Below are 13940 nucleotides of genomic sequence, written 5' to 3' on the forward strand. Positions count from 1 at the left end.
ATATAAGCCTCAGATATTGAGGCCATAGATGCAAAGATGAGGGAAGAGTCGCAAACATATCGTACAGCCAATAAAAATCATGACATAGATCCAGGGATATCCAAGATTGCAGATAGCGCAGAAAACCTCGGGGTCTCGAAGCCCCGGGATGGAAAAATAAGTTATCGGAGGACCAACTGAGGCCATGGCAGGAGGTGGGGGAGCTTCGGAGGTGTAGGTAGATCATATTCTCTGTGCGGACACAGCATGATCACAGATGGTAGAGGCGCGATGGGTGAGTCGGGGGATCATTTTTCACCCAGCATCTCCTTGCGCATCTCCTCCCGTTGCGTCCGCGTTTGTTCCTTCTCCTGTGTGCGCTGTGCCTCCAACGCTGCTTGCTTCTGGTCCAATTCTTCCTGGGCGGCGTACCAGACTAAAATAATTGGCCATAACGATTAGTCACGGATGTACTTAGGGCAAATTGCGAGAACAGAACATACTGGACTTATCGGACTTGGACCAGTGCTTCAGCTTATTGACGTAGTCATCGAATTCCTGCGCCCGGCGCTCTCCCTGTTCGGTGCTGCGCTTCCGCAGATCCGGGTTGTATCGCGAGCGCAGCTCTTCGTCGGTGGGTCGGATATATTCAACAAGAGCGGGGCCACCGATGACCATGAGAAGGCCACTATCGTGAGGGACAATTGTGAGCACGAGTCTGTCACAGTGCAGTCGAGTACCACTTACCCGGCTATGGTCTTCGCCCATAATCCGGCGCGAGACATGTTAAATCTGAAGCGCGGATGGTTACCAATTTAAGACTTCGGTCTGACGATATGGTTCTCGGATGAATCGGGAAGATGTAGAGATGCTGAGACGGACATCATCAACATCGCTCTGATTTGCTCTTGGAAGCGGCGTGGCGCAGTCAATGTGGCGCAGTACGCTTTGCCCGATCGAGCTTGTCTCACATCTTTTGTTTCTCCCCACACTTTTCACCTTTGTCTTTGTCATCTTTGTCAAATTTTTGTGACGTCGGAAGGAACTTTTCCGAGACAGATGTGGAGACTGTGATGTTCTCATGTGCCCCTTATACTTACAAAACACATACCTCCGAGGTACTGTGTGATACAACCTTGGGCACCTCTTTAGGGTGCCCGATTGAGGTGAGCACAGGGTCTAGTTTAGTCATCATTGTTTGATCAGGGGCGGGGCCGCTGACAAGCCTTGGATTTGAATGGCAGAACGGCTAGTATGACGGGTGTACCTACAATAGAACAAGATGCCAAGTCCGTCAATGTTGAAATTTTGATGGGTCTTGCAGGATGAGAGAAAGTCTGCAGGACTACGAACGCACCCCCTGATCGACAGGAACCGAGATAGATTAATTTCGAGCTTTACCGTATTAATACATTGTATAACAACTTTACATATCAAAGCATTAAGGAGAGATTCATGGATGGAAGTTTTAAGCGGAAATTCGATTAGAGCGAAAGGGGTATAATAGGAAAATGGATCTATAGACGCAACCAATAAAATTAGTCTAAGAGCCATAAAAGGAAATTAGATACATGAAAAGTACATTGATGTATCCGTGGTCTTCTCAGTGGGGTCAGTCTGTTTAATTTAAAGGTCACCTGCTTCGACCGCCCCTAAATCATTCTGCCCGCTTGATTTACTTTGAACTTCCTCATCTTGGAGTGTGGCTCCTGACAGCTGCTTGATCAGCTTGCCATAAGCGCGTCATTTGAGTGCTATTGCGGTAAGGATTCAGTGTGGACTCCCGGTTGCCTCAGACCCATGGATCGTGAAATAGATGAGCTAACACCAAACAGCCCTGAAGCCCTTTTACCGAACTGTCCTCTCCTTGCATGCGACTACCCACAAGATTTTCACCGCGAACCCTCGACTACTCGAATCACCATTGTATAGTACGCTTGTCGGCTTGCGCCATGTCATACCCCCAACATCCCGCGCAGAGGCCGCCGCCTTTGCGACAATACAATGCCCCTCCGCCTTCCATGGCATCGCCAGGAGGTTATTCGCAAGATGGTTCCCAAGGCGGATACAGCGACGACATGGGTGGCCACTACCAGCAGACCGACCCAGGCTACGACGATGCGGCATATAGTTACCAGTCCAGCTCCTCCGGTTCGCAACCATATGCTGCCACACAATCCCAGCCGCGCTCCATGCGTCCACCGGGTCCACCAGGCCCGGGAAATGGACGACCTCCAGGCCCTGGCTATGATGATCGACGTGGCTATCCTCCCGGCGGAAGACCACCGCCGCAATCGCGGTCAAGAACACGTATGTGAATTCAGACAGAGACTACAAAGCGCCTACTAACCGATTTCAAGCTGGCGCACGCCCACCCCCAGGCGGTTCCTTCGACAATCCCTTTCCCTCCTTTCCTAATCGAGACCCAAGAGATCCGAGGGCACCCAGAGACCCGCGCGACCCGCGCGACCCTAGAGCCCAAAGAGACCCAAGAGATCGGCGCGGTCCGCCACCGCGAGGCCTAGAGAACGACATGGCTGCAATGGACATCAATGGCAGGGGCCCGCCTAGACCGCATACTTCAAATTCCAATGGAAGACGCCCGGATATGCGACAGCCACCTCCACGCGGACCTCCACCCGGGCAGGGCCGAGGTGGCTACCCAATGGGCCCAGTGCGAGCTGCTAGCTCAGGCAGACCAGATCGACGTGATAGAGACTATCCAGACTTCATGGGGCCGTCTATGCCTCCGCCACCAAGAAGCGCAACGATGCCGCTCGCTCCAGGCGCTCCAAGCGCACCACTCTACCCAGGCCAATCGACCTACCAAGAAACAGATTACCCAGAACCTCCTATGCGTCCTGATACTGCTGGAAGCATGCGAACCCCACGATCTCGGGCTCCCAACGACATAGACCCAGGCCTAATGATCCCCCCCACTGGATTGATGATCCCCCCTGAGCCCGCCAATCGTGTTTCGTATGCGCCCAAAGACTTTTTGGACAGCTATTATGAGTCTGGTGGTGGTGCTGATGAACCCGAGATGCCTAACTTCGATGCCATAGACGCACATCAGCGCGGCCCAATTGATGAGATGGGCCTGGAAATAACACCAGTCAAGAGACCAGGCCCTGCTCCGACTTCTTCGCCTGGAGACTACTATTCCCCCAACGGGGTGGATCCTATGCGCTCCCAATCCCAACCAAATCTCCAACAAGGACCGAATGCCAATCAGTTTCAAAATGCGGGATTCCAGTTTGACATTCCCGGAGAAGCTCCCGGTTTCGATCACCCAGGCGCTGCTGGGTATGCGCCGAATGGTTATGAGGATTATGCCGGTTACTCTCATGGTCCTGCCCCGGCCCGAACCAACCAGCCAGGCTATTCCCACGACCAGGCCGAGGTATCAGAACCTCAGCAGAATCCCGATGCTCTTCCTCACCACCCAGCCCCGTTCCGCCCTGGACACGATCAGGCGCCAAAGCCTGCACCGGTTCGGCAGTACAGCGCTCCTGAACCCATCCCAGCCCCCGTTGCTCCACAGCCAATGAGGGTCCCCGGTCCAACGGCTCAGACGCCTGTCACGATTCAAGAGATACAGCAACTGCAACAGAAGGCGCGAGGCAATCCCGCCGACCAGCACACTCAACTTCTCCTCGCCAAAAAGCTGGTAGAGGCATCCACGGTTCTGGTAGGGGATGACAGCAGACTCGATCCGAAAACCAAAGCCAAGGCCAAGGAGAAGTACGTGATGGATGCGCATAAGATTATCAAAAAGCTCGTGACAGCTGGGTACTCTGAAGCCCAGTTTTTCCTAGCCGACTGCCACGGTGAGGGTCTACTGGGACTCGAAGTCGACCCCAAAGAAGCTTTCTCACTATACCACTCTGCTGCGAAGCAAGGACACGCGCAGTCGGCATACCGCGTGGCCGTATGCTGCGAGATTGGCCAGGAAGAAGGAGGTGGTACCAAACGTGATCCATTCAAGGCCGTTCAATGGTACAAGCGTGCCGCTGCGCTTGGTGATACACCCGCCATGTACAAAATGGGAATGATTAATCTAAAGGGACTGCTGGGTCAAGCTCGGAACCCTCGGGAGGGTGTGTCGTGGCTTAAGCGGGCGGCTGACCGTGCGGACGAGGAAAACCCGCACGCCCTCCACGAGCTTGCCCTCATGTATCAGAACGCTGGCGGCAATGACATCATCATCCGCGACGAGAAGTATGCCTCCCAGTTATTCCATCAAGCTGCCGAGCTGGGCTACAAGTTCTCTCAATTCAGACTTGGTACTGCCTATGAGTACGGCCTGATGGGATGTCCCATTGATAACCGCACGAGTATCATCTGGTACACTCGTGCCGCGGCCCAGGGTGAACACCAGAGTGAACTCGCCCTTAGTGGCTGGTATCTCACTGGATCAGAGGGCATTCTATTGCAGAATGACACCGAGGCCTATCTATGGGCTCGTAAGGCGGCCACCGCAGGCCTTGCCAAGGCTGAATATGCCATGGGATATTTCACCGAGGTCGGAATCGGTGCTGCTGCTAACTTGGATGACGCAAAGCGATGGTACTGGCGCGCAGCTGGTGAGTTAACTTCCCATTGACTGCTTTTCATCTGAGCTTAACTGACATTTTTTTCCTCTTTTCCAGCACAAGGATTCCCCAAGGCTCGTGAGCGTCTTGAAGACCTCAAGAAGGGCGGAAGCCGAATGCAAAAGACTCGCCTCTCACGCTCGGCCGTTAACAAGCAGAGTGATGGGGATTGCGTTCTCATGTAATTGGATCTTTTTGTCCTTTCGTGATTTGTTACACTTTAAATATGGCTTGCTTGTATGCCTTTCCCCTTATGATCACCGGCGCTTGATCTATTCTCTCCTGGTCAAGAACGCTTTTCTTTTAGCTCTTGGACTGCATGGCTATATTTTTTTCCCCTCCCTTCTCCTACCCTTTTTTTCAACCTTCCCTCTTTTGAAGTGCCCTTTTTTATTTTTTCTCATATCCCCCTTTTTTTATTCCTTTTTTTATTTTACGAATGGGATGTGCATGACTGGAACGGACACGATGGAGCCAATATCCCAGAATGGTTGTAGCTTTTGTATACAATAATAGATTGTTAAACAACTTTATGAAACTTGTACAATGTGTACCTAGACCTCATAAACCCTAGATATCTGTAAATCCGAACCAATGCCGAAGGGCGTATAGATTGTCAGCGGGCGGATTCCGCGCTGACACACAGATGTGGATTTAATTTCCAACACTCTCGCCTTTATGATCGGCTCTATGCGCTTCCGAAATTATCGAATTAATAAGCTCTAGTTCTACGGTAATAATATCATCTTTTTTTGCCGGGACATTTAAATATAAAATACAACCTCTATTCATTGAGTTCTAAGTATATTGCCGGCCCTATACAAAACAACAAGCCATATATGTCTTCCGCATCAAGCCAACACAGCAACTCGGAAACACGAACACCAAATTCATTCAGCGGACCCAAACTCGCTCTTGTTTCCCTTTTGACTGTCCTCGCAGCTGTACTTATTACTCTATTTTGGGGAGATACCGCCAATCTGTTCGGCATCCGACGGTTCTTTGGATCTTCCGCGCGTTCAGCGGCAGTACCTCTATCAGCTTCAGCATCTGTTGCAGCAGCAGCGACAGTGAAGGGAGAACCAGACGCAGTCACTAGTGGTCACGTAAACTCCAGCATGAAGACACCCGTTTACTTCTTCGGCCATGGCGGCGTGAGTTATCTATATCCTGGTTCTTACTATGACCTAAATGCTGATTCGATGCCCAGCCAAACATCATGTACGAGGTCGATCACCCGGCATACCTCAAGCTCGGCCAGGCCGGGCGCGAGATCACGACCAAGGTCAAGCCGAAGGCTGTCGTGGTATTCTCGGCGCATTGGCAGGCTGGTCGCAATACGATCCAGGTGAATACCGCCGAGAAGACTGATCTGATCTATGAGTATGTTTGATATCGAAATCCCAGCCTTTATCCTGCAAACTTGGAACTAATTGGATTTAGCTTCGGTGGCTTCCCAAGCCATTACTATAAGGAGAAGTACCCGAATGTGGGTAGCAAGGAGGTAGCGAATGAAGTGCTGAGGTTGTTGGAGGAAGCCAAGATCCCGGCCGAGGGCGTCAAGCGCGGACTCGACCACGGCGTTTGGGTTAGCTTCAAGTGCGGTATGTGACAGTTTGCATCAAAACGATAATTCAACGCTGACGAGGATAACGCAGCCTTCGAGCCAGAATCAAACCCGCTGAACGTTCCCATCGTGCAAGTCTCGCTTTTTGGTAGCGAAGACCCAGACCAGCACTACCGGCTCGGACAGGCAGTCGCGAGTCTTCGCGAGCAGAATATTTTGATCATCGTGTCTGGAATGGCTGTGCATAATCTGCGCGATCTGCGGTTTGCGTATGGTAGTCCGACCCCGATGCCGTATGCGGTTAGCTTCGACAACGCGCTCAATGAGGCTGTGACGACTGCGCCTGCAGAACGACAGAAGGCTATGGCTGCGCTGATGAAGAGACCGGATGCACGCCAAGCTCACCCTTCCTTTGAGCATTTGCTCCCTATTCATATTGGGGCTGGTGCTGCGGGTGAAGACCTGGGGAAGAGGACTTGGACCCTACCCGAGGGAAGTATGAGCTGGGCGCAGTATCGATTTGGCGAGGTTGGTAATGCTAGTAGCTAGTTATGAGACATAGCGTTCATTCATCATTGTAAGTAACTGAGTTGGAATTGGAATTGTTTTGGATATGAGCTTCGATTTCATCTATAGGTACAGAAGATGGGTGTAAAACGGTGGGAACGCGGGGGCATAAAATGGATCTGCAGAAACAAAATGAAGTTATAGCTGCTGCTTCACCAACTGTGTAATGCGCTCTTCGATCTGGGTGTCCGACAGGCCTAGAAACATTAATTAGTATTGCGCCTTGATGCAAAATTAAGTTTGGCGGGGGATAATCACCGGACAGCGCTTCTTGCTTCTCCTGGCCAAAAGCTATTGAGAGAAAACCTTCGCATTAGCTTGATTCGCTTATACACAGAGCCCACACAATGGGCTTATAGATGTTCTGTCATACCATATCGGGCATAGACCCGGGGCTGGGTACCTGCGGCCTCGCGCATCATGATGGGAGTCTGGGGGTTGTGCTTCTTCATAGTCGGGTAGGCGCGGTTCAGGAAAGATCTATAGACACAGAAGACGATCAATTAATGGGCTGAAAGCCAATTCGCCTTGGGTCGGGGTGTACGCACCTTGTGGCCGCGCTCGCTTCGGAGGTCTGGCAGAAGAGGAAGCGGAGCTCCTTCAGGCCCTGAGTGAAAACGTACTTGCCAGACATTGTGGCAGGATGGTCAAGCAGATGTAAGGATTAGGGAAATAGAGGTCTCGGACGAGCCACGGGAGGATGAATGTGGAAGCAGTGGGATTGACTTGCTGGACAGTCTGCGATGCAGTGCATTATTCACGACGGCGTTGATTCGCTGCGCAGAGCCATAATCCCGCTAGTCCCAATATAAACTAGTGCCAGATGCTTACATCAGCTTCGACCTCTGGGAAGCGTCATAGGTAGGTAGCGACAGCGCAAGAGACAGAGTATAAGTGAGAGATAATTAATTCGAGTAGATTATACCAATTACTTGAGAGTAATCCTTTCACCTTATATAAATTATATTTTTATCGACCTGTGGTTGTGGTGGTTAATTGCCCTATCTACCCTCCCCAACGGAAAACTCCCCCTTCACCGATTACCGGCGTCCATCTTCCTTCCCTCTTACCAGAACCACCATCCCAGCTATCACCATGTCGTCTCGCGTGGGTTTCCGCTTCGTGAACAACACTCGTTTTGCATTCCGCAATGCCTCTGCGCCATTCCGCCGGCCGGGTGCCCAGGGCTTCCGCTGGCAGAGCTCCGAAGCCGGTGCTGCGGAGAAGCAGACCGTCTTCCAGCGTCTATGGAACAGCCCTGTCGGCGTGAAGACCGTCCACTTCTGGTAAGAATTGCGATCATGCTGCATCCTTTGTCTCAATCGCTACTGCGAATTGAAGCTAACTTCTGTTTTGCAGGGCCCCCGTTATGAAGGTACGATGACTCGATTTCCTCCTTTGATATGCCATCTACACCTACACCTCAAGCCACCTTTCCGGATCAAATACCTCCATCGGACAACGCCGTATCATGGGAGGCTGCTCCGCGAACCTGCTGAACACTATGGCTAACATATCTACCTACAACAGTGGTGCCTGGTCATCGCCGGTATCTCCGACTTCGCGCGTCCCGCCGAGAAGCTCTCTCTCACCCAGAACGCAGCCCTCATGGGCACTGGTGCCATCTGGACCCGCTGGTGCATGATCATCAAGCCCCGTAATGTTCTGTATGTGGAACCCGATAGCAGACCTGCGCGCCAATGCTAACACGATATAACTCTATAGGCTCGCCACTGTGAACTTCTTCCTCGGATGTGTGGGTGCCGTCCAGGTGACTCGTATCTTCATGTGGCAGCGCAGCCAGTCCAACTCAACCGTCGAAGCCGCCAAGGAGATTGAGCACGAAGCCGTTGACTCCATCAAGGCCACCGCCCATGCAGCTGAGGGTACCGTGAAGAAGGCTATTGAGAAGTCGACCTAGATATAAAATGGATTCTGTGTTGATGGCAGGGGAACTTGAAAAATTGTTCCTGATACATTTAGATCCGTATCTATAGGGACCTCTTACCTGCGCTAGAAGAAACTCGGGGTTGAATAGCCAGCTCGCTTGAGATGATCGTTTCATCTCTGGGCTGGCAATCTGGTCCTTTTGTTGGACAGCCGTTGTACATATAAAGCATGTTTCAAAGTGATTGGTTACCGTTTCTTCTGCGAGACGTCCAGCATTCCGAAGAGTTCCAGTATTATATGTTTTGTGAACGGCGGACCTGTGAATTACTATATCGGGTTAGTTTTGCTGTTTTTAGTCTGGCCTATATGGCGTTCTGTCACGTCCTCTGTTGCTCCGACATAAAAGACCTGATTTCCCCCTTATTGCCTACTATTCTCTTTCACCTTCGTCGCCTTCTGTACTCGGCTCTAGCTGTCCGTTTATGGGTACGCTATTAATAATTTCACTTTCATCCTAAGTATTCTATGGAATTTAGCCTAGAAGTCCGATATAAACTAGGGTCCTCGGTCCGTATAATATCGGAAGTCATGTAATAAACGCGCAAGTACATAAGTAGTTAGTTAACATTAATTCAGCCCTCTCCTTTCCCCTCTTCGTCTGCTTTATTTCCGTCTGTTTTCGTCTATCTCCTTTCTCACACTCTCTCTTCCCACCAATGAACGACTGAAATAAGACGGAAAACTACACGAAAGAGAAGAACAATAAATTATCATGGCAGAGAGCGATTCTCCTATCTCGGACCACTTGGACCTCCCGGAATCACCCTCTCAAATGATCGGCAGGCGCAGAAACCGCCTCGTGAACATTATCAAGCAAAACGATCTCCCTCAACTCCGTCAATTCATCGCCTCATGCTCTCCCGAGGATGTGATTGCCCCTGGGACACCCTACTTGGAGGACACCTTGTTCAATGCAGCCTCGTACGGCACCCCCGAGGCTCTTCACATCCTCTTGGAGGTGTACACTGCGGCCCCGGAAGTTGTCAAGAAGTTCAATCCCAAACTCCGTCTGCTGCTCGACGCATGTGGTGCGGGAAATGTTGATGTGGCACGCTTCATCTTGGACAGCCATGAGAATCCAGAGAATCGGTTACCGCTCGGGGCGGTGGATTTGCATCAGAGAGATGACTCCGGAGATACGCCGATCCTCGCAGCTACGAGGTCGCTGATGTATCTTGACCAAGACGCAGATGAAGTAGAAGATGAGGGTCTCCAGTGGAATGAGTGGATTTGGAATCGGATTGCGCGGGCCCATCAGTTGATTAATCTCCTTCTTGACCAGGGCTGTTCAGCCACAGATGTTATTCCCACTTTGCCAAATGATCTCTCTCCTTGGGGAAGTCAGGTGCAACACAGTGTCATTGGGCTTGCTGTGTCAAGAGCTAATGGTCCATTGATTCGACGGCTCATTGATTCCGGTGCCGATGTATACCTTAAGCATCAACACTTCCATCATGCCAGAGTACCGTTTCAGTCCAGGAACACAAAGGGTCACGCGTATAATGTCACGACGCTCCATCTGGCAAGTTTATTCTACAATCCTGACGCTGTCAAATTGCTCTTGGATCATAAAAATGACAAGAACAATACCAACCATGTGCTGGCCTCCTCCTATGACAGTGATGGGCGGCTACCACTGCATTGGGCAGCTAGCGGCCCTGGAAGATTTAACTGTAGACTCCTGGATACGCAGCTCAGAATCACAGAGACCCTTCGACTGCTCCTCGACCATGATTCTACGGGTATCAACCTTGTTGACAACACTGGATCCACGCCGCTGCACTATGCTGCCATAAGCCACTCTATGTGCGGTTGTAGCCAGCACGCCGAGCTTGCTATCCGCACTTTACTCGAATACAGGGCCGATCCTCGGATCCCCGATTGCTCTGGTTGTACCATCCTACATCTATTAGGGTACCACTCCCATCAAGGTGACCCCATCAAGACCATGCTTCTGGATTTAATCCTGTCACACGGTGCCAATATCAATCATGCAGAGAACAATGGGAAAACGGCATTGCACGTCTTTGCTCAGAATTTGCGGCAGGTCTCGGCGGCAAAGTTCTTGATTGAGCACGGGGCGGATATCCGGGCTCGGAATACTTTCGGGGAGACGCCCTTTCATGCGGCAGCGCGGGGATTTCTGAATGATTATGTACGCCGTGATGGAAGAGATAAGGAAGTGATAACTGCGAACAAGATCAGACTTCAGGATGAGATGATGCGTGTTCTGAAAGAAGCTGCCGGGGAGGATACTGGTATGTTGATGAGCCAACCAAACGTGGAGGGTAAAACTCCGCGGGACTTACTAGAGGAGACCAGAAGTCGGTGGCAGGGAATAGAGCGGCCTATAGCAGGCCCTGAAAAAGGCAGAGGTAGAGGCAGAGGGCAGCTAGTAGGAGCATAATTACCTGCGGGAAGAATATCTTATAAGCGTAGCCATCGTAGCACTTCTGACATATAATGGAATTGTTGGAGCGTATATCTGCCACATCAACTGGTGCCATTGCCATGCGCCAGGTCATTATAGTAAAAGTCTATGGCGAACTGAGGTAGTATCTTATCAGTGAGGGAATACCTATCCTCTGTTTGACTTTATATGGTATAGGGAATGCTCGGAATACCTTCAGATGGAGAAAGACAAGCTAATGTTGCCATTTCTTGGGACACTACGAATCTTAGAGGCCCTGGGAAAGAGAGGAGGGAAATAGCCGATTCCTTTATGGGACAACCGCCCGAAGTATCTAACTACTGAGGAGTTGTCGGTGTAAGCTTAACTACACTTTGTCTGGCAGTTGCTCGGAAGACTACGGTGCTGAGGATATCTAGCTTCATTTGTTTGAAATACAGTGGATTTAGGGCGTGCTAGCTCTACACAATTTATCCGGGATTTTCCTCCCAATCGGGGGAATCACCTCAAATATTCCTCCTATCAGACCTGCCTGGAGGCCACGCTGACGTAACGCAGAATCAATTCATCTCCGGTCTGCTAACTAACGAGACGAAAGCTCACCATACAAGCCATGACGATGCCCCGGTTTCTCCCCACATCGCGGAGAACCGAGCTTGTTTCCCCGGAGTAAATTGAAGGAGATGGGGTCTCCCCACCGCTAACCGCATAGAGCGGTGTTTAGCGTTGACCCCGGACAAGATAGACCGGGGTAACAGAGAAAATATATTGTCAATTCTGAGACTATATATACGCTGCCCCGGAAGTGCCTGAAGAGTCTTTTCAGCCTGGAAGATTGCCGATCCAACGGAAGACCCCTAGATTCTCTTGACACCGACGATGAAGATCTCAAATACTTTCACCCAAGCCTTGGGAATTTGGCTGTCAATCAGCGGCGCAGTTCAGGCCAAGGAAAACTCTCGAAGCGATGCGTGCCACCCGCACCATCCATTCAAGCCCCTTCCGGCTACTCATGCCAGAACTCGCACGTGTCATGTCGCCAACCATGGTAAAGGACGTGATGATTCAGCCAATGTTCTGAAGGCATTGAAGAGATGCAACAATGGAGGAAAGGTCGTCTTCGATGCCGGCAAGACATATACGATTGGAAAGGCACTTGACATGACTTTCTTGAAGCATGTGGATCTTGGTACGTAATGCGCATTGGGGTGCGATATGAGACGAGTGCTTACGCAAGTTATAATAGAAATCCAAGGCCATGTCCAATTTAGCGATGACACAGATTATTGGCAAAAGAATGCATTCAGCCATGTCTACCAAAATGCCACAACCTTCTTCCAGATCGGTGGTGAGGATGTTAATGTCTACGGCGATGGCACCCTGGACGGTAATGGCCAGGTCTGGTACGACTTATATGCAAAGGATCCCCTCATCCTACGGCCGATTCTGGTGGGTATTATTGGGCTCAATGGAGGTACCATTGGACCTCTCAACCTTCGTTATTCGCCTCAGTGGTATCACTTCGTGGCAAACTCGTCCAACATTCTCTTCGACGGAATTGATATCAGTGGGTTCAGCAGCAGTAAGAACGTGGCGAAGAACACTGATGGATGGTACGTTCATCTGCATTAAAAGAACAACTAGCTTCAATTGACTTATATCGCCATTAGGGACCTCTATCGTTCTACGAATGTTGTCATCCAGAATTCCGTGATCAACAATGGAGACGGTACAGTTCCTTTACAAAATTTGACCTGATCTGCGTTACTAACCATGTCAAAGATTGCGTCTCGTTCAAGCCCAATGTTAGCGACATCCTAGTCCAGAACCTTCACTGTAACGGCTCCCACGGTATCTCCGTTGGCTCTCTGGGCCAATACCCAGGCGAGGTTGATATTGTGCAGAACGTGCTCGTGTACAATATCTCCATGTTCAACGCATCGGTAAGTTTAGTACCGCGGGTGAAATGATTACCTTTCTAACAATCTTACGAAGGATGGCGCGCGTATCAAAGTGTGGCCTGGGGCTCCGGCTGAGATGTCTACTGATCTCCAGGGAGGTGGTGGATCCGGCCTAGTGAAGAACATTACCTACGACGGAATGCTCATTGACAATGTCGACTACGCCATCGAAGTGACCCAGTGCTATGGCCAGAAGAATTTGACTCTCTGCAACGAGTACCCGGTATGTGTCCACTCCTTTTTGGTCCCTCTTTGCTTTCATTCCACAAAAGTGTCACTTTCGCTCGTTTCTGGTTACCAAAGACTAACAAATACACCACACAGAGTAAACTTGTCATCGAAGATGTTGTCTTCAAGAATATCAAGGGTGTCACCTCTGGTAAACGTGACCCTCTTGTGGGAATGATTGTCTGCTCAAGTCCCGATGTAAGTGCTCGAATGCCACAAGTTATCACTCACCATCTGACTTTCTTAGGTCTGCTCGAATATCAACGCCAGTAACATTGACGTTATCAGCCCCGATGGGGATGATAAGTTCACTTGCACAAATGTGGGTTTATCTTGAAGATCGGTGTAACCTTGTGAACAAATTTACTGACTTGTTTTCTGTACCTTGTAGGTTGATGAAGATTTGCTGGATGTGAAGTGTGTTTCTAGCTAGAGCAGTCCAAGAATATTTAGAGTGCAAATAAAACCATCAATTTTGAGATTCGATATATATGGTCCGATATATATAGTTTCCCCACAAACACCATAATCACCACAATGCGATCTGCAAGCATCAGCTATAATTGGCCATTCTCAACCGCATTTGTACTTTTGACATAAATTGTTGGCCCCAACTTTACCCCGCAAGTTGCCGTCCAATACTTAAAATGCGACTTGCCCCAAGGTCTCAGCAAGCCCTGTAC

At 50.3% G+C, this 13940-nt stretch overlaps 7 protein-coding genes across 7 annotated transcripts; 5 read left to right on the forward strand and 2 right to left on the reverse strand.

Annotated features, from left to right (window-relative positions):
• Nucleotides 1-287: 287 nt before the first annotated feature.
• N7517_004945 (uncharacterized protein) lies at nt 288-764 on the reverse strand (the record flags this gene model as incomplete). Its single annotated transcript, XM_056722675.1, has 3 exons — nt 288-415; nt 483-667; nt 727-764. 3 exons carry the CDS (start codon nt 762-764, stop codon nt 288-290), a joined length of 351 nt encoding a protein of 116 aa, XP_056578925.1.
• A 1167-nt stretch (nt 765-1931) lies between these two features.
• N7517_004946 (uncharacterized protein) lies at nt 1932-4759 on the forward strand (the record flags this gene model as incomplete). Its single annotated transcript, XM_056722676.1, has 3 exons — nt 1932-2289; nt 2340-4565; nt 4632-4759. 3 exons carry the CDS (start codon nt 1932-1934, stop codon nt 4757-4759), a joined length of 2712 nt encoding a protein of 903 aa, XP_056578926.1.
• Nucleotides 4760-5413: 654 nt separating this feature from the next.
• Nucleotides 5414-6690, forward strand: N7517_004947 (DODA-type extradiol aromatic ring-opening family dioxygenase; the record flags this gene model as incomplete). The annotated part of the gene is made up of 4 exons (XM_056722677.1): nt 5414-5728; nt 5785-5957; nt 6018-6178; nt 6233-6690. 4 exons carry the CDS (start codon nt 5414-5416, stop codon nt 6688-6690), a joined length of 1107 nt encoding a protein of 368 aa, XP_056578927.1.
• A 156-nt stretch (nt 6691-6846) lies between these two features.
• Nucleotides 6847-7394, reverse strand: N7517_004948 (L51/S25/CI-B8 domain-containing protein; the record flags this gene model as incomplete). The annotated part of the gene is made up of 4 exons (XM_056722678.1): nt 7257-7394; nt 7082-7188; nt 6967-6999; nt 6847-6905 (listed from the first exon to the last, which is right to left on the reverse strand). The coding sequence occupies exons 1-4, from the start codon at nt 7340-7342 to the stop codon at nt 6847-6849; spliced, it is 285 nt and encodes a 94-aa protein (XP_056578928.1). The 5' UTR covers nt 7343-7394.
• Nucleotides 7395-7803: 409 nt separating this feature from the next.
• On the forward strand, nt 7804-8629 carry N7517_004949 (mitochondrial pyruvate carrier family protein; the record flags this gene model as incomplete). The annotated part of the gene is made up of 4 exons (XM_056722679.1): nt 7804-7994; nt 8068-8083; nt 8239-8375; nt 8434-8629. The coding sequence occupies 4 exons, from the start codon at nt 7804-7806 to the stop codon at nt 8627-8629; spliced, it is 540 nt and encodes a 179-aa protein (XP_056578929.1).
• An 801-nt stretch (nt 8630-9430) lies between these two features.
• Nucleotides 9431-11000, forward strand: N7517_004950 (ankyrin repeat domain-containing protein; the record flags this gene model as incomplete). The annotated part of the gene is made up of 2 exons (XM_056722680.1): nt 9431-10916; nt 10981-11000. 2 exons carry the CDS (start codon nt 9431-9433, stop codon nt 10998-11000), a joined length of 1506 nt encoding a protein of 501 aa, XP_056578930.1.
• A 947-nt stretch (nt 11001-11947) lies between these two features.
• Nucleotides 11948-13690, forward strand: N7517_004951 (putative extracellular exo-polygalacturonase; the record flags this gene model as incomplete). The annotated part of the gene is made up of 8 exons (XM_056722681.1): nt 11948-12257; nt 12315-12681; nt 12739-12797; nt 12851-13011; nt 13064-13252; nt 13354-13455; nt 13505-13579; nt 13649-13690. 8 exons carry the CDS (start codon nt 11948-11950, stop codon nt 13688-13690), a joined length of 1305 nt encoding a protein of 434 aa, XP_056578931.1.
• Nucleotides 13691-13940: the final 250 nt, after the last annotated feature.

This window comes from Penicillium concentricum (assembly GCF_028827145.1).
Source record: "Penicillium concentricum strain IBT 3081 chromosome Unknown utg000002l_segment0_segment0, whole genome shotgun sequence".
In the NCBI taxonomy this organism is placed as follows: domain Eukaryota; kingdom Fungi; phylum Ascomycota; class Eurotiomycetes; order Eurotiales; family Aspergillaceae; genus Penicillium; species Penicillium concentricum.